A 24993-nucleotide genomic window follows, 5' to 3' on the forward strand; every position below is an offset into this window, starting at 1 on the left:
TCAGACCACACTGCAGTGAATCATGTAACACAAACAGAATGATGACCGTCCCATTGTATGTTTCAGACACTTCAGACCACACTGCAGTGAATCATGTAACACAAACAGAATGATGACCGTCCCATTGTATGTTTCAGACACTTCAGACCACACTGCAGTGAATCATGTGACAGAAACAGAACGATAACCGTGCCACTGTGTGTTTCAGAAGCATGACTGGGCAGCAGAGGACGTTCACATTGCCTACTTCCTGTCTCTGTTGGAAAACCTCAAAGTGCAGGAAGCTCTGGACTTCTGTGAGTCACACATTGTTTCTCTTGATCCCACTGTGTACATAAACAGCATTTCTACCCGGCTTTGCCAGACGATGATTAATGCGTTTGGTGATTGACCAATGAAATTGTTGGGCTCAGAGTTTGACCTTGACCTTAGAATAATGTCTTTCTCCTGTTTGCAATGCTTCAACCCTCACAGACGAAAGAAATGATAGCAGACTGTAGACCTCCACATGGATCAGCGGCTGACGGGCGCAATAGCCGAGTGGTTAAAGCGTTGGACTTTCAATCTGAGGGTCCCCGGTTCGAATCTCGGTAACGGCGCCTGGTGGGTAAAGGGTGGAGATTTTTTACGATCTCCCAGGTCAACATATGTGCAGACCTGCTAGTGCCTGAACCCCCTTCGTGTGTATATGCAAGCAGAAGATCAAATACGCACGTTAAAGATCCTGTAATCCATGTCGGCGTTCGGTGGGTTATGGAAACAAAAACATACCCAGCATGCACACCCCCGAAAACGGAGTATGGCTGCCTACATGGCGGGGTAAAAACGGTCATACATGTAAAAGCCCACTCGTGTGCATACGAGTGAACGCAGAAGAAGAAGAAGAAGAAGGTGGGTTATAGAAACAAGAACATACCCAGCATGCACGCCCCCGAAAGCGGAGTTTGGCTGCGTACATGGCGGGGTAAAAACGGTCATACACGTAAAAGCCCACTTGTGTACATACGAGTGAACGTGGGAGTTGCAGCCCACGAACAAAGAAGAAGATCAGCGGCGGCAGAGGAGGTCATCAGCTAACTGGCTAACACTAGTCACTCCTCTTCTTCTTCGTTCGGTGGCTGCAGCTCCCACATTCACTCGTATGTACATGAGCGGGCTTTTACGCGTATGACTGTTTTTACCCCGCCATGTTGGCAGCTATACTCCATTTTCGGAGGGGGGGGGGGGTGCTGCATGCTGGTTATGTTTCCATAACCCACCGAACGCTGACACAGATTACAGGATCTTTAACGTGTGTATTTGATCTTCTGCTTGTGTATATGCACGAAGGGGGTTCAGGCACAAGCAGGTCTGCACATATGTTAACCTGTGGGAGATCGGAAAAATCTCCACCCCTTTACTCACCAGAAGCTGTTACTGAGATTCGAACCCGGGCTCCTCAGATTGAAAGTCCAACGCTTTAACCACTCGGCTGTTGCGCCGGTGACACTAATCACTCTAATTTGGAGAGTCTTCACGCCATGGAACTTTAACTAAAACTGAGCTTGGATGCTGAAGAGTATTGTAAGCTTAATGAACAGGAGGCTGATTGGGGGTGGTATTCAAGAGACCATTGTACCTGCGGGTAAAGGTTTACCTTTGGGTAAATCTGCATGAGGTAAGGCAAACAGGACTTTCCTCATGTAGAATTATCTGAAGGTACGCCTTTACGCCTTTACCCACAGATGGTCTGTTGAATACTACCCCTGTTTGGCACTTCTGATGGAGCAAGGGAACAGGACTTGCCGTGTGGATATCAGCTGGCCATTTGTCGCCATTTGTCATTGATATATATCGGCCGTAGTTTTGTTTTCTCCGCATAGGCGGATAGTAGTTTGCTAAGGCAGGAATGTCAGACCCCTGCCAGAGTCTGCACTAGTTGGGTCATGGTAAGTATGTTATTTAAACATAATTTTAGATAGAAAATTTCCTATTACAAATGCTCAGCTAATATTCTTTAATATATTGGTGTCATGAAAAACACAACTGCCTGACGCTCAGCTCTTAAAAAAAAAAAAAAAAAATGCTGGTATCCTTTGTAGTTTGAATAGATTCTCATTTGAATGATTAAGTAACCAGCATGTCAAGACAGATTTAAAAGATAAGATTAAAGTGTACCATGTCTTACTTTTGGAACTTGTGCTTGCTGAAAGGTAGACTACCGTATAATGACTGGACAGCTGTTAGTATTAGTGGAGGTGTATCCCCATCCCACTGAAGAGTTATTGTGTGTGTGTGCGCGTGCATGTGTGTACATGTGTGTGAACTATGTCTGTGTATATGTGTGTGTGTGAGTGAAGATGGCTATGAACTATGTATTGATATGATTTGTGTGTGTTTGTGTGTATGTGCATATGGCGTGTGTGTGTGTGTGTGTGTGCTTGTGCTATGTACATGGGTGTGCTTGTGCATGGTGTGTGTGTGTGTGTGTGTGTGTGTGTGTGCATCAGTGTCGAGTCACAAGGTGTCAGTGAAGATGACGTCAGTGCGGGCCTGTGTGCTGAATCTGGTGGGCCGTGATGTGGACTGGAGGACTGTGCTGCAGGTATCAAATAATAATCATAATAGTAATGGTAATAATGATTCTAAAAATATTTAAAAAAGAAAGATGATCATGATAATGATGTTAATGATGATAATGATGTTGATGATGATGATGATGATGATAAAATCATAAGAATCATGAGTATTTATAAAGCAATCTACCTACCTCCTTAGCACAGTGGCTCAGAGCACTAAAAATCAACATAAATATGGGAAAACAAAAACTAACAACAAAGTGCACCTCATCATGTGTTGCATCATCATCATCATGGTTCACATCATCATCATGGGTCACATCATCATCATCATCATCATGGGTCACATCATCATCATCATCATCATCATCATGGGTCACATCATCATCATCATGGGTCACATCATCATCATCATCATCATCATCATCATGGGTCACATCATCATCATCATGGGTCACATCATCATCATCATCATGGGTCACATCATCATCATCATCATGGGTCACATTATCATCATCATCATCATCATCATGGGTCACATCATCATCATCATGGGTCACATCATCATCATGGGTCACATTATCATCATCATCATCATCATCATCATGGGTCACATTATCATCATCATCATCATCATCATGGGTCACATCATCATCATCATCATCATCATGGGTCACATCATCATCATCATGGGTCACATCATCATCATCATCATCATCATCATCATCATGGGTCACATCATCATCATCATCATCATCATCATCATCATGGGTCACATCATCATCATCATCATCATGGGTCACATCATCATCATCATGGGTCACATCATCATCATCATCATCATGGGTCACATCATCATCATCATGGGTCACATCATCATCACATCATCATCATCATGGGTCACATCATCATCATCATGGGTCACATCATCATCATGGGTCACATCATCATCATCATGGGTCACATCATCATCATCATCATGGGTCACATCATCATCATGGGTCACATCATCATCATGGGTCACATCATCATCATCATGGGTCACATCATCATCATCATGGGTCACATCATCATCATGGGTCACATCATCATCATCATGGGTCACATCATCATCATCATCATGGGTCACATCATCATCATGGGTCACATCATCATCATGGGTCACATCATCATCATCATCATCATCATCATCATCATGGGTCACATCATCATCATCATGGGTCACATCATCATCATCATCATCATCATGGGTCACATCATCATCATCATGGGTCACATCATCATCATCATGGGTCACATCATCATCATCATCATCATCATGGGTCACATCATCATCATCATGGGTCACATCATCATCATCATGGGTCACATCATCATCATCATCATCATCATGGGTCACATCATCATCATCATGGGTCACATCATCATCATCATGGGTCACATCATCATCATGGGTCATATCATCATCATCATCATCATCATGGGTCACATCATCATCATCATCATCATGGGTCACATCATCATCATCATGGGTCACATCATCTATAACTCATGACTGACATGATGAAAACAAAGTTAAAACGATGATGGTGATAATTATAACGATGGTGTTGCCTGTGGTTCATGAGCTGCAGGTACATACATACAATGGAGGGCGGAACACAATGTGAAAAGGAAAAAAAACAGACAAAATCAATGCCACTAGACCTTCAGGAAAAAATGCAATAAACGGTGGCCATTCTACATGATATTTGATGACATACATGACATAATACTGTGTACATGGCAAGATTTTTGTCTCATGTTCGTGAACAAAGTATGTATTGACCGGGTTTCAGTTGTCTGTGTGTCCATTAAATGTGTGTGTGTGTGTGCCGGTGGTAAACTTTAATGGTGTTTTCTGAGCTTTTACACATGGTAGGATGGTGGGTATGGATAAGATCTTTGAAGTCATCCTTTTTATGATAATGTGGTAAGCAGGATAAGAGATCCTAGTTCAAGGTCATTATTTGCAAAATAGCAAAAGCTGATTGAGACTGTATCTTAACTGCAACATTTTTCAAACTTGGTATTGAGACTGTTCATGAGTACAGCATGATCCTTCAGGAAAATCCAAATCCAAGACCTGAGGTTAAAGGTCAAGGTCACAACATTGCATCCATCGATAGGAAAAGTTTCTACATGCAAGAGTGAGAAGGTCTTGTATACAATCTTCATAGAATTTGGTATACTGATTGGTCATGGTGAGAACAAAACCAGTGTAAAGAGTCAAGGCTAGGGTTCGGAGTTCAAGGTGACAAACAACATGGCGTGCTGGATGAAATAATAATAATAATAATAATAATAATAATAATGGTATTTATATAGTGCTGAATCTTGTGCAGAGACAAATCAAAGTGCTTTCGCACCAGTCAATCTCATGCACGCATAACTCTAAAACTGGAGAAACTGAACACAAGGAAGAGGCAGAGGATAGAGGCTAGGGAAGCATGATAGAACTTTGGTTTTTTTCACCCATTTTTCACCAGACATAGCACTGCAATGGGTTTCCGTCAGAGCATAAATGCTTTGTGAATTGAGAGCTCATAGGCCAAGGTCATTTTTATAGTGAAAAAAAAAAAAAAAGAAAAAGAAAAAAAAGACCAGATTTGTTTGTTGGGTTAAGTGGGTAACACATGTGAGTTGTGTGCCTCAGAGACCCCTAGAGTTAGGTCAACAGGAGGACAGGTTGGATGCTAGAGGTTGGGTACTCTGTTTACGCATACCCAGATTCAGACACTCGACTGTTGGCCGCCGTTCTTTCTCTGTTTCTGGACCTTGCGATTGGAATGAACTTCCTTTTTCGCTTCGTCAAGTCTCCACACTCAGCTCTTTCAAGTCTGGCCTTAAAAACCCACCTCTTCCCAAAATAGCCTCCCTTGCCTGCCTCTTCCTTGTCTTTAGTTTCTACAGTTTTAGAGTTATGCATGCGTGTGAATGACTGGTGCGAAAGCGCTTTGATTTGTCTCTGCACAAGATCCAGCGCTATATAAGTACCATTATTATTATTATTATTATTACAGTGCCATCCACTGGTCCTCCAGTGTGGGGCTTGGGGACAGGGCTAACAACCTGGTCATATAAAAAAAAAAGAAAGAAAAAAAAAGGAAACAAAATTTGTTACAAAAAAAACAACACAGAGAAGATAACATCACTACTGTGTGTGAGGGGCGTCCGGAGTCATGGGAAGACACCTGAATGAACGACAGTGGTGAAATCTGAAAGGAATCCACTGACCGGAAGACGGAAGTCCTGAACGCCAAACACAAAAACCAGGACAGGATTTCAGTAACATGCCAACCATGTAGGAAATGGGGGGGAAAACCAGCTCCAGTCACATGAGAGATGAGATGCAGAGACTCGTGAGTCTCGAAGGACTCGTTTCACTTTGTGGGTTGTTTATTTTGTGTGTGTGTGTGTGTCTGTGTGTCCCCCAGATCCTGAGCAAGTTGAAGAGCGAGAGTGAGTTGTGGCGTGTTCCGGCGTTGGAGGTGACGGCCATTGTGCTGCGACAGGTGCTGATCCAGCAGCGAAAGGCGGACTGGGCCGGCACTCAGGACGTCTTCAGCTTCATGACCGACAATGTGAGTACCGCCTCTGTGTGTGTGTGTGTGTGTGTGTGTGTGTGTGTGTGCAGAGGGAGGGGTCCTGGGAGGTGTAGTTCTATCACTCTGATAGGGCAGAGAAATACTGTTGTGTATAGAGAGTTCTATCACTCTGATAGGGCAGAGAAGTACTGTTGTGTATAGAGAGTTCTATCACTCTGATAGGGCAGAGAAATACTGTTGTGTATAGAGAGGTGTAGTTCTGTCACTCTGATAGGGCAGAGAAGTACTGTTGTGTATAGAGAGGTGTAGTTCTGTCAGTCTGATAGGGCAGAGAAATACTGTTGTGTATAGAGAGGTGTAGTTCTATCACTCTGATAGGGCAGAGAAATACTGTTGTGTATAGAGAGGTGTAGTTCTGTCATTCTGATAGGGCAGAGAAGTACTGTTGTGTATAGAGAGGTGTAGTTCTGTCACTCTGATAGGGCAGAGAAGTACTGTTGTGTATAGAGAGTTCTATCACTCTGATAGGGCAGAGAAATACTGTTGTGTATAGAGAGGTGTAGTTCTATCACTCTGATAGGGCAGAGAAATACTGTTGTGTATAGAGAGGTGTAGTTCTGTCACTCTGATAGGGCAGAGAAATACTGTTGTGTATAAGAGGTGTAGTTCTATCACTCTGATAGGGCAGAGAAATACTGTTGTGTATAGAGAGGTGTAGTTCTATCACACTGATAGGGCAGAGAAATACTGTTGTGTATAAGAGGTGTAGTTCTGTCATTCTGATAGGGCAGAGAAATACTGTTGTGTATAGAGAGTTCTATCACTCTGATAGGGCAGAGAAATACTGTTGTGTATAGAGAGTTCTATCACTCTGATAGGGCAGAGAAATACTGTTGTGTATAAGAGGTGTAGTTCTATCACTCTGATAGGGCAGAGAAATACTGTTGTGTATAGAGAGGTGTAGTTCTATCACTCTGATAGGGCAGAGAAATACTGTTGTGAGTAGAGAGGTGTAGTTCTATCACTCTGATAGGGCAGAGAAATACTGTTGTGTATAGAGGGGTGTAGTTCTATCACTCTGATAGGGCAGAGAAGTACTGTTGTGTATAGAGGGGTGTAGTTCTATGCTCTGATAGGGCAGAAAAATACTGTTGTGTACAGAAAGGTGCAGTTCTGGCACTTTGATAACGCAGTACATAGAATATAAGCACTATACGTAGAAGGATTAATGATAATAATTCTTCTCTGTGTTTGATAAATCCATTCCATTGTCAGCACCATTTCTCTGAAGCCTGTCGAGGAGTTGGTTTGGTATGGTTTAGTGGAGTAGTTTTAGATCAGAGTGGTTTTTAGCAGAGCCCAGTGTTTTTTTCCTGCACCGTGTATCTTCCACATGATGAAGACTTACAGGAACACGTTTGTTCACTGCCCTCTGTGTCCATGTTCACTGCCCTCTGTGTCCATGTTCACTGCTCTCTGTGTCCAGGGCCTGAAGATCTTGAGGAGGAACCAGGTGGAGATGGCAGAGTTCTTTGCTGGGGCTCCTCCAGAGGTTCTGCAGGTAGAGGCTTCACTGTCATTTGCATGTCCTTGTTGTTGCTGTGCAATGTCCTTGTTGTGCTGTGCAATGTCCTTGTTGTAATGTCCTTGTTGTGCTGTGTCTCCTCTTGGCTTCGTCGCCTCCTCCTCCTCTTCCTCCTCCTCCTCTTCCTCCTCTTCCTCCTTTCTTCTCCTTCCTCTTTTCCTGCTTCTTGTTTTTCTTGTTTTTAAATGTTTCCCTGGCCATGAAGGTTAGGATTTGATTTTTTTTTCGATACATTCCATTTTCACAATAACCATCGCAAAGTATTTTCTTTCACATATAAATACGAGAATGTTCCCAATTATAAAGTACTAATGTTTCTAGATTACAGTGAAACAAGGGTTTGCTGGGGGGGGGGGGGGGGGTTAGTATGAGAAAAAAAACCCCCGAAGAAACAATAATAATGATAATATAATGATGATAGTAATAAAAATGATAATAATAATAAATACAGAAAAGAGGAAAAAGTTAAATCATAGAATGCTGAGATGCTTTATTCCCTTCATCTTCTTCTTCCTCTTCTTCCTCTTTGTCTCCTGCGTTCATGGGGTGCAACTTTCTTTCTGTTCTCACTGTACCTAATTAATAGATGAATACAGTGGGTTCATTATCAGAATACATAGTTATCAGGTGATTTCAATGGGTTCGTTCACACAGTGATCAGGTGACTACAGTGGTGATTATCCTCATGTAGTGATGAGGTAAACAGTTCATTGATTGTTCTCATTGCCCTTGATTAAGATGTGAGTGTGGTGCTGGTTGTTTTCAGAGACTGAATGACCTGGTGTCCACAGACAGGATGCCTGCTGTAGCAGAGGTCAGTCATGTTGAGTTTGTGTGTGCGTGTGTGTGTGTGTTCATGTGTGCGTGTGTGTGTCCTTGTGTGCATGCGTGCGTGCTGCAGCAGAGGTCAGTAGTGGCGATTTGTCAACAGTTGGTATTACTGTTTAACTTATGATATATCTTCTGTGTGTCTGTGTTTGTGTGTGAGTATGGTGTGGATCGGTGTAAGCATATCCTGTGATTGTACCTATGTGTCAGGATGTGTATGTGTGTGTGCTGATATGTATGTGCACGCAGATAACTTAGAGGAGGAAAGACTTTTTTTTTTTTTTTTACAAATTCCTTCCTGCCTCCCTTTCCCTGAAATGAAAGATAGATAGATCGCTGTGTGATGGGGTCATCCCATGCTGATGTTTGTGACCCTCATTCACCACCACTTCTCACAGTGGTTCAGTTTCAGTTTTGTACCTCCTTGAAACTGAAACTAAAACTGATGTTTGTGTGGACTGGTGTTGAGTGGGGTGTGAAGTGGTCACAGAGAGTTTCGGGTTTCAGTTTTGAGTTTCTGAAGAAGGCTTTACTGCATTCTGACAAACCTGCATACACTTTTTCCACATCTGCTACAGTGCTAGGCAGATGCCTGACCAGCAGCATAACCCTGCATGCTTGCCAGGCCTTGGGTGCGTGCATATTGAATGTTTGTGTACCAATCAGTGTGGATTCCTTTGACGTGGTTTTCATTAGAGGATAACACTGTATTGACAGGTGAGCGTCTTAACCATTTGTGTACCAATCAGTGTGGATTCCTTCAACATGATTTTCATTAGAGGATAACACTGTATTGACAGGTGAGCGTCTTAACCATTTGTGTGTCTATCAGTGTGCATTCCTTCAACATGATTTTCATTAGAGGATAACACTGTATTGACAGGTGAGCGTCTTAACCATTTGTGTGCCTATCAGAGTGGATATCTTCTGCTTGATTTTTGCCAGAGGCTAACACTGTATCGACAGACAAGCGTCTTACCTAACCATTGTGCCGCCTTTCTCCTGACAGAGACCGACAGGGGAGACCATCCCTGCAGATGTGAGCCTGGCAGAGCTGAAGCAGATGGCCAAGGACCGCCCCAACAACAAGGCTGTGCTGAAACGTCTGCTGATCAAAGCCTGTGCCGTCGGGGTGAGGTCTTAGTCTGCTTAGGTTTCCCGGTGTGGATTGTGGGGCCGGTGTTTATAGGGTTCTGTTACAATGTTCAGGTTTCTGGTGTGGATTGTGTGGTGGTATTATTTACAGGGTTCTTTCTCTTACAGCGTTCAGGATTTTGATGTGGATTGTGTGGTGGTATTTACAGGGTTCTCTACAATGTTCAGGTTTCAGGTGGGGATTATGTGGTGGTATGTACAGGGTTCTCTTACAGCGTTCAGGATTTTGATGTGGATTGTGTGGTGGTATTTACAGGGTTCTCTTACAATGTTCAGGTTTTTGGTGTGGATTGTGTGGTGGTATTTACAGGGTTCTTTACAATGTTCAGGTCTTTGGTGTGGATTGTGTGGTGGTATGTACAGGGTTCTCTACAATGTTCAGATTTTGGGTGTGGATTAAGTGGTGATATTTACAAGGTTCTCTACAATGTTCAGGTTTTTTATGTGGATTGTGTGGTGGTATTTACAGGGTTCTCTACAATGTTCAGGTTTCAGGTGGGGATAATATGGTGGTATGTACAGGGTTCTCTTACAAGGTTCAGGATTTTTATGTGGATTGTGTGGTGGTATTTACAGGGTTCTCTTACAATGTTCAGGTTTTTGGTGTGGATTGTGTGGTGGTATGTACAGGGTTCTCTTACAATGTTCGGGTTTTTGGTGTGGATTGTGGATTGCATTACCCTACTTGTTGGTTCACCCAGCTACCTCATTGCTAGGCTTCAGAAAGTCCAGAACTGTGCTGTTCGTCTTGTCTTTCGTTCCTGCAGATTTGATCCCGTCTCTCCTCTCCTTCATGCTGGAGTCACACTGGCTCCCAGTCCAAGCAAAGAATTATTTACAAAGTCGTCTCTCTTTGTTTCAAGTCCATTGAGGCTTCCAGTCCACAGTGTCTTTCTGGTCTCGTTCGTCCTTACATACCCTCACGTGGTATTTACAAGGTGCACGGTTCTCTTCTTGGGGGCGTGGTGACATAGCGCTGAATTCCCTGCAAAGTAATGAGCGCAGGTCATGACCAGAGGTGCTTTCTTGCAACTGCTCCTCCATTTCTTTCTGTGACAAACCACAGCTACCATTGATAAGCTACTGAATGAATACCTGTTTCTGAAACATTGATTAATCAAGCAAAATGTTCAGGCTGTTTATGTTGTATGTGTGCCTGAAACAGTTTTATTGTATCTATATATATATAACTATATATCTATCTGTGTGCGTGCATGTGTGTGTGAGAGTGAATGTGTGTGTGGATGTGTGAATGGTATATGAATGTATGTGTGTATGTGTGTGTGAATGCGTGTATGTGTGTGTGAATGTATGTATGCGTGTGTGTATGTGTGTGCTTTGTTGCCCCTACCCCCCTGTGTGCCCCCCCCCCACCCCTTCCCCCCCCAGGATGTGGAGGAGGCAAAGGGAGTGGCAGGACGGCTGGAGGCAGAGGGGTTCGTGTACCCCCCGCTGGTGCTGGTGCAGCTGGCCTTCCTGTACGCCACCTTTGTCAGGGACCTGCCCAAGGCCTCCACCTACCTTCAGCAGCTGTGAGCCCCTCATCCCTGCACCTTCCTTCTTCTTCTTCTTCTTCTTCTGCGTTCGTGGGCTTCAACTCCCACGTTCACTCGTATATACGCGAGTGGGCTTTTTACGTGTATGACCGTTTTTACCCTGCCATGTAGGCAGCCATACTCCGTTTTCGGGGGTGTGCATGCTGGGTATGTTCTTGTTTCCATAACCCACCGAACACTGACATGGATTACAGGATCTTTAACGTGCGTATTTGATCTTATGCTTGCGTATACACATGAAGGGGGTTCAGGCACTGGCAGGTCTGCACATATGTTGACCTGGGAGATCATGGTGACCATGATTGTATCCCGTGCATTGTGGCCTTCAGTTAGAGTTGTCCTGTTGTCATGGTGACCATGATTGTATCCCGTGCATTGTGGCCTTCAGTTAGAGTTGTCCTGTTGTCATGGTGACCATGATTGTATCCCGTGCATTGTGGCCTTCAGTTAGAGTTGTCCTGTTGTCATGGTGACCATGATTGTATCCCGTGCATTGTGGACTTCAGTTAGAGTTGTCCTGTTGTCACGGTGACCATGATTGTATCCCGCACATTGTGGCCTTCAGTTAGAGTTGTCCTGTTGTCACATGCTCGCTGAACATGGCCCGTTTTTATTCTTATTTTATTTCAAGCATTTCCCATATGTATGGTTTTCATTTCATTTTAAGGTGTGTACTTATTGCCTGTTTTGCTAAATAATTTCATTTCATATCAGTGTTAAAACAAATCTGCAGTAGGCTGTCAGACCATGACCGGTACGTTTGTTTTTATTATTTGTGTGTGTGTGTGGATGTGTGTGTGTGTGTTAGGTTGTAGGTTTTGTTTTCGCTTTGTTTGTTTTTCTCGGTAGTTGATTTTTTTTTTTTTTTTTTTTTTTTTTTTACTTTACTGATATGTGGTGTAGCAAATGTGGATGACTCCACAGGCTTTGAAAGTGACACTAACGGTTGTGGTGCAGGGAGGAACGGTTCCCTGAGCACCAGAACTACCAGACAGTGGTGCTGAAGGTGGCTGCCCTGCAGGCCGCTGCTGGCGACACCGATGGTGAGGGTCAGCCCTGTCTGTTAGAGTCTGTGTCCCTGTCTGCTGGAGTCTGTGTCCCTGTCTGTTGGGGTCTCTGTTTCCCTGTCTGTTGGGGTCTGTGTCCTTGTCTGTTGGGGTCTCTGTTTCCCTGTCTGTTGGGGTCTGTTTCCCTGTCTGTTGGAGTCTGTGTCCCTGTCTGTTGGAGTCTGTGTCCCTGTCTGTTGGGGTCTGTGTCCCTGTCTGTTGGAGTCTGTGTCCCTGTCTGTTGGAGTCTGTGTCCCTGTCTGTTGGAGTCTGTGTCCCTGTCTGTTGGAGTCTGTGTCCCTGTCTGTTGGAGTCTGTGTCCATGTCTGCTGGAGTCTGTGTCCATGTCTTTGGGGGTCTGTGTCCCTGTTTGTTGGAGTCTGTGTCCCTGTCTGCTGGAGTCTGTGTCCCTGTCTGTTGGAGTCTGTGTCCCTGTCTGTTGGAGTTTGTGTCCATGTCTTTGGGGGTCTGTGTCCCTGTTTGTTGGAGTCTGTGTCCCTGTCTGTTGGAGTCTGTGTCCCTGTCTGTTGGGGTCTGTGTCCCTGTCTGTTGGGGTCTCTGTTTCCCTGTCTGTTGGGGTCTGTGTCCTTGTCTGTTGGAGTCTGTGTCCCTGTCTGTTGGGGTCTGTTTCCCTGTCTGTTGGGGTCTGTGTCCTTGTCTGTTGGGGTCTGTGTCCCTGTCTGTTGGGGTCTGTTTCCCTGTCTGTTGGGGCCTGTGTCCCTGTCTGTTGGGGTCTGTGTCCCTGTCTGTTGGAGTCTGTGTCCTTGTCTGTTGGGGCCTGTGTCCTTGTCTGTTGGAGTCTGTGTCCCTGTCTGTTGGGGTCTGTGTCCCTGTCTGTTGGGGTCTGTGTCCCTGTCTGTTGGAGTCTGTGTCCCTGTCTGTTGGGGCCTGTGTCCCTGTCTGTTGGGGTCTGTGTCCCTGTCTGTTGGAGTCTGTGTCCCTGTCTGTTGGAGTCTGTGTCCCTGTCTGTTGGGGTCTGTGTCCTTGTCTGTTGGGGTCTGTTTCCCTGTCTGTTGGAGTCTGTTTCCCTGTCTGTTGGAGTCTGTGTCCTTGTCTGTTGGAGTCTGTGTCCCTGTCTGTTGGGGTCTCTGTTTCCCTGTCCCATGTCTGTTGGGGTCTGTGTCCATGTCTGTGGGGGTCTCTGTTTCCCTGTCTGTTGGGGTCTGTGTCCCTGTCTGTTGGGGTCTGTGTCCCTGTCTGTTGGGGTCTGTGTCCCTGTCTGTGGGGTCTGTGTCCCTGTCTGGGGGGTCTGTGTCCCTGTCTGGGGGGTCTGTGTCCCTGTCTGGGGGGTTTCTGCCCCTGTTTGTGGGGTCCCTGTTTGTGGGGTCCCTGACTGTGTCCTTGTCTGTGTTCCTGTCTGTACGGTCTGTGTCCCTGTTGTTGGTGTCTTTATCCCTGTCTGTGGCTTCCCTGTGTCGGGGGGTCCCTGTGTCCCTGTCTGTGGCTTCCCTGTGTCCCTGTCTGTGGGGCCCCTGTGTCGGGGGGTCCCTGTGTCCCTGTCTGTGGCTTCCCTGTGTCGGGGGGTCCCTGTGTCCCTGTCTGTGGCTTCCCTGTGTCCATACAGCTGATGAGACGCAGGGGTCAGATTTTAGTATACAGTCGAGACCGGATGTAAGAAAGTCGTCGGGACCCACTTTTTGTCTTCCATACATCCGGTCTTTACTACAAGCGGATAACCGGATGTATGAAAATATTGAGGATCGACTTTCATACATCCGGCCACGCGTCTTTTACTTGATAAAAGTAGTTTTTTTCATGTTATTTTTGTATTTACTTTTTTTTATGTTTAAATGTTTTCATACATATCCTAGTAAGAAGAAAAGGTTTGTGAATAACAAGTGGAAAAGTACATGTACTTACATACACACAGTCAGGACAACCGGTAGAAAGAGCAACTGTTTGTGGGAACTGTTCTGCTTTGCATGTGCCGTGCACTCCCCCCCACCCTCCCTCCGTGCGTGTGTGTGTGCGCGTGCGCGCGCGCGCGCGTGTGTGTGTGTGTGTGTGTGTGTGTGGCACGACTGTATTGTGTGTGTTCCCTCCACAACCCTTTTGCGCTTTTGACGATGTTTTTGGTCGTGGAATCTTTGTAAGGGCCGTTGACGTAGCAAATAAAATTTTCTGAGTTCTCTCTCTCTCTCTCTCTCTCTCTCTCTCTCTCTCTCTCTTTGTGTGTGTGTGTGTGTGTGTGTGTGTGTGTGTGTGTGTGTGTGTGGTGTTGTTTTCTTTCTCAACATCACAGTATGTTGATTAAATTAAAAAATTTTACTTTTTTTCTTATTCAACAAAATATTACCAAAAAAATTGTTTTGTTCGTTCTAATAAATAGTATTTCAATCAAGCTATAAATAAACATTATTATGAACCAAAATGACATCCGTAGCGCTACAGTATAGATGCAAAATACTCTAACACTCTTTGACAGAAATAGACAGATGGGGGCATTTAGAGAAGGGGGCACATAGAGACGGGGGCACATAGAGATGGGGGCACATAGAGACGGGGGCACATAGAGACGGGCGCACATAGAACACTGTACCTTAAAAATATAACTGAGTAGGGCAGATAGAGACGTTTTTTGAGTGCTGGGAGCAGAGACGAGGGCACATAGCTACGCACCCCATACACACACCCAACTACTGCACCCCCACCACTTCCTCCCCCTTCCCCTCACACACACACACACACACACACACACACACACTGATGCGCTCACGCACACACGCTGACACGCACGCGCACACACACACACACACACACACACACACTTGTATTGCCCCCGTTATGCGGTCGCAAACTTTTTACTACCAATGTACTGCTACCAATTTCCAAGCAAACTGCTGGGCACATTGAAGTCATATTGCATATGCGGATGGCTCAAGGCATATATGTGTAGGTTAAAAATACAGGGGCACGGGCACCGAGACAGGAAGATAGACAGGCAGACAGACATACACACACACAGACACACACACACACTATCACGCACGCATGCGCGCACACGTCAGTGTGCGTACGTGCACACGTACGCACGTGCACACACATACACACACTGTGAGACACTGATACCCACTTTTAGAGCGCGGACAGTATGAACATACAGTTTCAAATCAATCAACAAATAAAAATTCATAAAGAAAAAATAAGAATAGCCCACCTGCATGACGTAAACCAGTCCAGCAACGCTTTGTCCACAGACGCCAGCTGAGAGCTCCGTGCCCGCTTGCTCGTCGTCACAATATCGCCGCTTCTTGCCTGAGCAAGATATTTGTTCTTGTCTTTCATGATATTTGACAGCGTTGGCAGGGGGACACCTAAATTAATGGCCATCTGTGTTCGGGATTTGAATGGACTGTCCTCTACTGCCTTTATGATTTTAAGGCGCTCAGACAATGTCAACACTCTGCGTTTGCCTGTACCTTTCGCTTTGCGGTGCGGGTCCGCCATTTTGCAAGATCGAGTCGCTATGGAAGGGGAAATAATTTTACGGGGAATTTACCACACTTTGGTGAATTTGGTCTACTTTCGGTTTGGTTTTCTTACAACCGGTCTTGCAACAGCGCATTTGTGCTGCTCGGGACCAGAGATTTGCTTTCATACAACCGGACTTTTATACATCCGATTTTCATACAACCGGAAAATGCTAAGTAATAACAAAGAGTAGCTTCTGCCGGGACCCTGCCTGCCCCTTTCATACATGCAGACTTTCATACATCCGGTGTTTTATACATCCGGTCTATACTGTATAAGAAAAAGTAGCGCTTTATAGGCCAAAAAGTATGGTACATATTGTTCCCTTTGCAGTTCATGTCTGAGTGTGGGAAGTGTGATGTGTGTGTGTGTGTGTGCAGGGGTGGTGGAGGGCAAAACAACACACAGCAGTGTGATGTGTGTGTGTGTGTGTGTAGGGGTGGTGGAGGGCAAAACAACATGCAGCAGTGTGATTGTGTGTGTGTGTGTGTGTGTGTAGGGGTGGTGGAGGGCAAAACAACACGCAGCAGTGTGATGTGTGTGTGTGTGTGTGTAGGGGTGGTGGAGGGCAAAACAACACGCAGCAGTGTGATGTGTGTGTGTGTGTGTGTAGGGGTGGTGGAGGGCAAAACAACACGCAACAGTGTGATGTGTGTGTGTGTGTAGGGGTGGTGGAGGGCAAAACAACACGCAACAGTGTGATGTGTGTGTGTGTGTGTGTGTAGGGGTGGTGGAGGGCAAAACAACACGCAGCAGTGTGTGTGTGTGTGTGTGTGTGTAGGGGTGGTGGAGGGCAAAACAACACGCAGCAGTGTGTGTGTGTGTAGGGGTGGTGGAGGGCAAAACAACACGCAGCAGTGTGTGTGTGTGTAGGGGTGGTGGAGGGCAAAACAACACGCAGCAGTGTGATGTGTGTGTGTGTAGGGGTGGTGGAGGGCAAAACAACACGCAGCAGTGTGATGTGTGTGTGTGTAGGGGTGGTGGAGGGCAAAACAACACGCAGCAGTGTGTGTGTGTGTAGGGGTGGTGGAGGGCAAAACAACACGCAACAGTGTGATGTGTGTGCGCGTGTGGGGAGGGTGGGTGGAGGGCAAAACAACACGCAGCAGTGTGATGTGTGTGTGTGTGTGTGTGTAGGGGTGGTGGAGGGCAAAACAACACGCAGCAGTGTGATGTGTGTGTGTGTGTGTGTAGGGGTGGTGGAGGGCAAAACAACACACAACAGTGTGATGTGTGTGTGTGTGTAGGGGCGGTGGAGGGCCTGAAGAGGTACGCAGCACGACACGCAGCAGTGGTGCAGCAGCAGGAAGTGAAGCGGGAGGACAACTTCACCGACATCCTGCGCAGCGCAGCAGACCTGGAGGCGGCCAAGCGTCTGATGAGCACGCTGACGGAATGTGGCTACCTGCCCCCGGACAGCACCTTCCTGCTCAATGCCTACATGGAGAAGGTGGTGGACAGGTGAGGGGAGAGACTTTAGATGAAGGTTGAAGGCAGTAGGTGTCCTGTAGCATTCTGTGGGTCATCAGGGCAGTGAATTCGTAGCAACTGTGTGTAGGGTTCGGCATAGGAAGGCATGGCCTGTTTCCGGTCCTTCCATCGCTTAAATGTTTTAATCATCAGGTAAGAATTCACACCTGTGTGGAGTGAGGAAATTGTGAGTAAAGTTCCTTTCCCAGAGACTGGAGACCATGCTGAAAGTGGGGCCTGGGATCCCTGATGACTGGTGAACACTGTCCAGTACTTAAGGCCAGACATGGTTGTGAAATTTTGACCAAAATCATGATTTTTTGTGTGTTTTTTCGCATAATTTGCTTCTTCAACATCTAATCTTTATAGTCCGTTTCACCTGGGTACTATATTCACTTAAATAAAGCTTCAAACAGCATCAACATGTGTGATTTCTTTTGAGTACAAGCACATCTTTTTTTCTTTTCCTGTTTTCTCAGTTTTGTGTTTTGTCCTCGTAATACCATTTTTCAAAATGTTAATGCTCAAAAACTTTAAAAGATAGCATGTTCAAACTTGGTACTTTCTTTCTTTATGTATTCATCTTTATTATAGTGGGGTGGTTTGTATAGTACTAGTAAAAGAATGAATATACACTCATTTGAAAACAATTATGTGAAGGAATTTATACACATTTCAACAAAAAAATAACAGTAAATGTATTTATTCAAATTCCAAAATACCACTGCACTATAATAAAGAACAAATACAAATAAATCAAATAAAACAAACAGAAATAACATATCTATAAAGGTACCGAAGTTCTAAGCTTTTAATTTTTTTGTTTGTCGGCCATTTTGGATTTGTTTCCATGGAAACCGTCGTGACAAATTGCACAAAATGACCTTTTCAGACATGTTTAGTCCAATATCTTTGCATACCATGTCACAGAAAGCCATAAACTTCAAGTTTATTTCATACGTTTTTGTACTACCGTGTCTGGCCTTAACTGATTCCACACACGGTGCCTCGTGTGAGGGAGGAGTGGCAGCATTGATTACTTTTGTTGCTTTGTGTCGTTGTTAGTGTTAGTGTTTTGTGGCAGCAGTTGTCTCAGTTGTGAACTTGGGGCTGTTGTGGCCGTGGGTGAGAGTTGTACTGCCACGGTGCTGCCCCTGCCCATAGACATTGTGATTCTTTGTCTTGTCTGCTTGGATATTTGGTGGTGGGTTTTTTGTTGTTGTTTTATCCAAGTGGATTTTTTTTTTTTTTTTTTTTTTTTTTTACAGAACTTTGCCAGGACAACCAGTTTGTTGCTGTTGTTTTTTTTTGGGTTTTTTTTGGTATGTGTTCTACGTTCTTGCTGTTGACAGAACCTTTGTCCTCTCACCTGAATGACTAGGGACCAGACCTCCTCCTCTCAAGGTTTTGTGAAAGGGCAAGTAAAAATCCCGGTGTGTAGACTCAAACCCATGGACGTTCGCTTCCTAGTTAGGTGATGATGATGATGGCTGGTGCTTCGCTTGCGAAGATTAGTGGGAAGTTCCCGCCAGGGATGGGCGGCATGCCTTTGGATGACTAAATAGTCCAAACCGTGATCTGCAGAGGCACAAGACTCAAACCCATGGACTTTCGTTTCCTAGTTAGGCACATTACCTCTAAGCCACAAGACTCAAACCCATTGGTTTCATTGTATGGAGTTTGGCACTGTGTTGTGTTTTCTGTTTTTTGTGGTCAGTGGGGACGCAGAGCGCATCCTCCAGGAGTTTGAGGAGGTGGTGAAGACACATAAGAGCACCCCTCAGGTGGACAAGGTGCTGCAGTTCTTCATCAACAAGGAGGACCCTGACAGTCTGCAGAAAGGTGGGCCTGCCTGTGTGATATCATTGTTGTTGTATTACTCTTTTGTCACACCACATTTCTCTCTCTCTCTCTCTCTCTCTCGGGCTGCTTTCCCCAGGGAGAGCGTGTCGCTACACCGAGAGCACCACCCTTTTTTTTTCTTTTCTGCCTGCTGTTTTATATTTTCCCTATCCATGTCGATTTTTTCTTCAGAATTTTGCCAGGGACAACCCTTTTGTTGCTGTGGGTTCTTTTACGTGCGCTAAGTTTATGCTGCACATGGAACCTCGGTTTATCTTCTCACCCGCATGACTAGCGTCCAGACCACCACTCAAGGTCTAGTGGAGGGGGAGAAAATACTGGCGACTATGGGATTCGAACCAGTGCGCTCAGATTCTCTGGCTTCCCAGGGTGGACTTGTTACCTTTAAGCTAACACTCCACATTGGGTATTATTATTATTATTATTTTATTTTTTATTATTATATCATTTAATGATAATGATGATAATATAATAATGATAACAATAATAATTTCATCATTATAATATATGATATGACCAACAGTGATGAATAATAAACAGCACGGTGTTGATGGCTGTGGTGTGGTGTGTGGTGTGTGCAGTCAGCTGTGCTATAGTCAACAGTGATGGATAAACAGCATGGTGTTGATGGCTGTGGTGTGGTGTGTGCAGTCAGCTGTGCTATAGTCAACAGTGATGGATAAATAGCATGGTGTTGATGGCTGTGGTGTGGTGTGTGGTGTGTGCAGTCAGCTGTGCTATAGTCAACAGTGATGAATGAATAGCATGGTGTTGATGGCTGTGGTGTGGTGTGAGGTGTGTGCAGTCAGCTGTGCTATAGTCAACAGTGATGGATGAATAGCATGGTGTTGATGGCTGTGGTGTGGTGTGAGGTGTGTGCAGTCAGCTGTGCTATAGTCAACAGTGATGGATGAATAGCATGGTGTTGATGGCTGTGGTGTGGTGTGGTGTGTGCAGTCAGCTGTGCTATAGTCAACAGTGATGAATGAACAGCATGCTGTCAATGGCTGTGGTGTGGTGTGTGGTGTGTGCAGTCAGCTGTGCTATAGTCAACAGTGATGGATAAACAGCATGGTGTTGATGGCTGTGGTGTGGTGTGTGGTGTGTGCAGTCAGCTGTGCTATAGTCAACAGTGATGGATAAACAGCATGGTGTTGATGGCTGTGGTGTGGTGTGTGGTGTGTGCAGTCAGCTGTGCTATAGTCAACAGTGATGGATAAACAGCATGGTGTTGATGGCTGTGGTGTGGTGTGGTGTGTGGTGTGGTGTGTGCAGTCAGCTGTGCTATAGTCAACAGTGATGGATGAATAGCATGGTGTTGATGGCTGTGGTGTGGTGTGTGGTTGCGCAGTCAGCTGTGCTATAGTCAACAGTGATGGATAAACAGCATGGTGTTGATGGCTGTGGTGTGGTGTGGTGTGTGCAGTCAGCTGTGCTATAGTCAACAGTGATGGATAAACAGCATGGTGTTGATGGCTGTGGTGTGGTGTGGTGTGTGGTGTGGTGTGTGCAGTCAGCTGTGCTATAGTCAACAGTGATGGATGAATAGCATGGTGTTGATGGCTGTGGTGTGGTGTGTGGTGTGCGCAGTCAGCTGTGCTATAGTCAACAGTGATGGATAAACAGCATGGTGTTGATGGCTGTGGTGTGGTGTGGTGTGGTGTGTGGTGTGTGCAGTCAGCTGTGCTATAGTCAACAGTGATGGATAAATAGCATGGTGTTGATGGCTGTGGTGTGGTGTGGTGTGGTGTGTGGTGTGTGCAGTCAGCTGTGCTATAGTCAACAGTGATGGATAAACAGCATGGTGTTGATGGCTGTGGTGTGGTGTGGTGTGTGCAGTCAGCTGTGCTATAGTCAACAGTGATGGATAAACAGCATGGTGTTGATGGCTGTGGTGTGGTGTGGTGTGGTGTGTGCAGTCAGCTGTGCTATAGTCAACAGTGATGGATAAACAGCATGGTGTTGATGGCTGTGGTGTGGTGTGTGGTGTGTGCAGTCAGCTGTGCTATAGTCAACAGTGATGAATGAACAGCATGGTGTTGATGGCTGTGGTGTGGTGTGGTGTGTGCAGTCAGCTGTGCTATAGTCAACAGTGATGAATGAACAGCATGGTGTTGATGGCTGTGGTGTGGTGTGCGGTGTGTGCAGTCAGCTGTGCTATAGTCAACAGTGATGAATGAACAGCATGGTGTTGATGGCTGTGGTGTGGTGTGGTGTGGTGTGGTGTGTGCAGTCAGCTGTGCTATAGTCAACAGTGATGGATGAATAGCATGGTGTTGATGGCTGTGGTGTGGTGTGGTGTGTGCAGTCAGCTGTGCTATAGTCAACAGTGATGAATGAACAGCATGGTGTTGATGGCTGTGGTGTGGTGTGGTGTGGTGTGTGCAGTCAGCTGTGCTATAGTCAACAGTGATGGATAAACAGCATGGTGTTGATGGCTGTGGTGTGGTGTGTGCAGTCAGCTGTGCTATAGTCAACAGTGATGGATAAACAGCATGGTGTTGATGGCTGTGGTGTGGTGTGGTGTGTGGTGTGTGCAGTCAGCTGTGCTATAGTCAACAGTGATGAATGAACAGCATGCTGTCAATGGCTGCCTGTGGTGTGGTGTGTGCAGTGGTGGACATACTGACGGAGGTGCACGGTCTGTTGAACGTGCTGCATCACCTGATCGCAGACTTCATAGAGTGCGGCCATGTGAAGAAAGCCAGGAAGATCATGGAGGTGGGGGAGGGGTTGGGGGGCGGGGTGGTGGGGGGTGGGGGGGGTAGCTCACTGTCTGTCTGAGTTTCTTGTCTTGTCTGTATTTCTGCCATGTCTCTTTTGTCTGTGTGTCTTGTCTCTCTTGTCTGTCCACATGTCTTGTTTGTCTGTGTGTCTTGTCTCTCTTGTCTGTCCACATGTCTTGTCTGTCTGTGTGTCTTGTCTGTCCACATGTCTTGTTTGTCTTGTCTGTCCACATGTCTTGTTTGTGTGTCTTGTCTGTCTTGTCTGTCCACATGTCTTGTTTGTCTGTGTGTCTTGTCTGTCTTGTCTGTCCACATGTCTTGTTTGTCTGTGTGTCTTGTCTGTCCACATGTCTTGTCTGTCTGTGTGTCTTGTCTCTCTTGTCTGTCCACATGTCTTGTTTGTCTGTGTGTCTTGTCTCTCTTGTCTGTCCACATGTCTTGTCTGTCTGTGTGTCTTGTCTGTCCACATGTCTTGTCTGTCTGTGTGTCTTGTCTCTCTTGTCTGTCCACATGTCTTGTCTGTCTGTGTGTCTTGTCTCTCTTGTCTGTCCACATGTCTTGTCTGTCTGTGTGTCTTGTCTCTCTTGTCTGTCCACATGTCTTGTCTGTCTGTGTGTCTTGTCTCTCTTGTCTGTCCACATGTCTTGTCTGTCTGTGTGTCTTGTCTCTCTTGTCTGTCCACATGTCTTGTCTGTCTGTGTGTCTTGTCTCTCTTGTCTGTCCACATGTCTTGTCTGTCTGTGTGTCTTGTCTCTCTTGTCTGTCCACATGTCTTGTCTGTCTGTGTGTCTTGTCTCTCTTGTCTGTCCACATGTCTTGTTTGTCTGTGTGTCTTGTCTCTCTTGTCTGTCCACATGTCTTGTTTGTCTGTGTGTCTTGTCTCTCTTGTCTGTCCACATGTCTTGTCTGTCTGTGTGTCTTGTCTCTCTTGTCTGTCCACATGTCTTGTCTGTGTGTCTTGTCTCTCTTGTCTGTCCACATGTCTTGTCTGTCTGTGTGTCTTGTCTCTCTTGTCTGTCCACATGTCTTGTTTGTCTGTGTGTCTTGTCTCTCTTGTCTGTCCACATGTCTTGTTTGTGTGTCTTGTCTGTCCACATGTCTTGTTTGTCTGTGTGTCTTGTCTGTCTTGTCTGTCCACATGTCTTGTTTGTCTGTGTGTCTTGTCTGCCTGCCTGTCTGTCTGTGTGTCTTGTCTGTCTGTCTTGTTTTGTCTTTCTGTCTAGTCTGTCTTGTCTGTCACAGACAGTCATTGTCACGCATGATATTCACAGACAAAAACTTCTAGACTTTGAGATACTGATACAGAGCACACAGAACAACACACATGCATACTTGTGAGTGCTTTTGTGGTATGTGTGTGTGAATGTTTTAAAATGTGTGAATGTGTGTGTGTGACTTGAAGCTGGTTGTTTCATTTCAAATATGTGTATGACCAAAGCTGTACAGTTATGTGTGATTAAAACCAGCGTTTTGATTTCAGACTCCAGGACTGCGAGCCAACATGCAGAGACTGAACTACTACTGCCAGAGCTTCATTGAGCGAAATATGGTGAGTGGGGCAAGTGTCTGTCCTCAGCTGCCCTCGCCATTCTCACTGTGGGTCAGGGTTATGTTTTAATCATGGCATAACAATAATAATAATGGTATTTATATAGCGCTGAATCTTGTGCAGAGACAAATCAAAGCGCTTTCGCACCGGTCATTCACACGCATGCATAACTCTAAAACTGTAGAAACTAAAGACAAGGCAGGGCAGGCAAGGGAGGCTATTTTGGGAAGAGGTGGGTTTTAAGGCCAGACTTGAAAGAGCTGAGTGTGGAGACTTGACGAAGCGAAAGAGGAAGTTCATTCCAATCGCAAGGTCCGGAGACAGAGAAAGAACGGTGGCGAACAGTCGAGTGTTTGAATCTGGGTATGCGTAAACAGAATGGATCCGAAGCCGATCATAGTGAGCGAGATGGATTGTAGAGGTGAAGGCAGCCGCAGAGATAGGAAGGGGCAGTTTTGTGAATGCATCTATAACATAGAGTGCTGATCTTGTACTTTATTCGGTGTGAGACAGGGAGCCAGTGGAGATGTTGTAAAAGAGGAGTGATGTGCTCAGATCTTTTCTTTGTGAGGACGAGTCGGGCAGCAGAGTTTTGTATGCGCTGAAGGGACTGAATGGATGAAGCAGGCAAACCAGACAATAGAGAGTTACAGTAGTCAAGGCGAGAGAGAATGAGAGAAACGACAAGTCTAGATGTTGCGTCAGTGGACCAGACCGGGATGAACAAGCACTATGATTTATGCAGAGTTAACGTTCATGTCTTTCAACGTGTGTGATAGTCAGTGGTGTCAGACTATGACCATCAGAACAGTCAGAGGGGTAAACAACTGCTGTCCCAACTATCTGGGCTAGAATTTGATTCTAGTGGAGAGTAGTGTCTTGCCCGAGTTACATCCCTACTCTCTTGGCCAAGAGGGTTTTTGGACAATCAGCGCTGCGATGGTTCCCAAAGGCCAACTGGCCCCAAAGGCTACAGCACTAAGAGCCAGTGCAATGTCTTTCAATATATTTATATGTATAATTACTAAATAGAAATTATGTATCGAATACTGTGTAATGATCATTAGTTACAATGTTTTAAGGTGAATCTGTGAAATGCTTTTATTTGAACAAACTTATTTGTTTATTGCTCTTGTTTAATCAGGTCATCTTTTATGTTGTTTTCTGGCGTGTGTTAGGTAATTGTCTACTTTCGTTTTGCCCTGCCTCTGGCAATTTCTCTTTATGAGATAAAGTCATGAAATAAAGTTATTTCTATTTCAGATATATATAGGTAGCTACACCAGGTACCTTCACACACACACACACAGGTTGTGATGACGATGTTTTCAGATCAAAGAGCTGGAGATGCTGGTGGAGGTGACCAAGGACATGTTTGCTGTGGACCGCGACAACATGCTCTTCCACCTCATCCGGGGATACGGTCAGTCCCATGTCTTCCTCCTCCTCTGTCTGTCTCTGTCGCATGGATACGGTCAGTTTCCTGTCTTCTTCCTCCTCTGTCTCTGTCACATGGATACGGTCAGTTTCCTGTCTTTCTCCTCCTCTCTGTCTCTGTCACATGGATACGGTCAGTCTCCTGTCTTCCTCCTCCTCTCT

At 45.5% G+C, this 24993-nt stretch overlaps 1 protein-coding gene across 1 annotated transcript in view; it reads left to right on the forward strand.

Moving 5' to 3' along the window:
• LOC143295849 (leucine-rich PPR motif-containing protein, mitochondrial-like) overlaps nt 1-24993 on the forward strand; it is a 76779-nt gene that overhangs the window by 33610 nt on the left and 18176 nt on the right. Inside the window, exons 15-27 of the mRNA XM_076607499.1 lie at nt 209-296; nt 2490-2584; nt 6035-6181; nt 7632-7706; nt 8497-8544; nt 9568-9690; nt 11103-11245; nt 12227-12312; nt 17034-17247; nt 18974-19098; nt 21734-21840; nt 23326-23394; nt 24727-24817. Of these exons, the coding sequence (XP_076463614.1) occupies nt 209-296; nt 2490-2584; nt 6035-6181; nt 7632-7706; nt 8497-8544; nt 9568-9690; nt 11103-11245; nt 12227-12312; nt 17034-17247; nt 18974-19098; nt 21734-21840; nt 23326-23394; nt 24727-24817 (1411 nt within the window). The remainder of the gene's footprint in view (nt 1-208; nt 297-2489; nt 2585-6034; nt 6182-7631; nt 7707-8496; nt 8545-9567; nt 9691-11102; nt 11246-12226; nt 12313-17033; nt 17248-18973; nt 19099-21733; nt 21841-23325; nt 23395-24726; nt 24818-24993) is intronic.

Source organism: Babylonia areolata, chromosome 21, assembly GCF_041734735.1.
Source record: "Babylonia areolata isolate BAREFJ2019XMU chromosome 21, ASM4173473v1, whole genome shotgun sequence".
Lineage (NCBI taxonomy): Eukaryota > Metazoa > Mollusca > Gastropoda > Neogastropoda > Buccinidae > Babylonia > Babylonia areolata.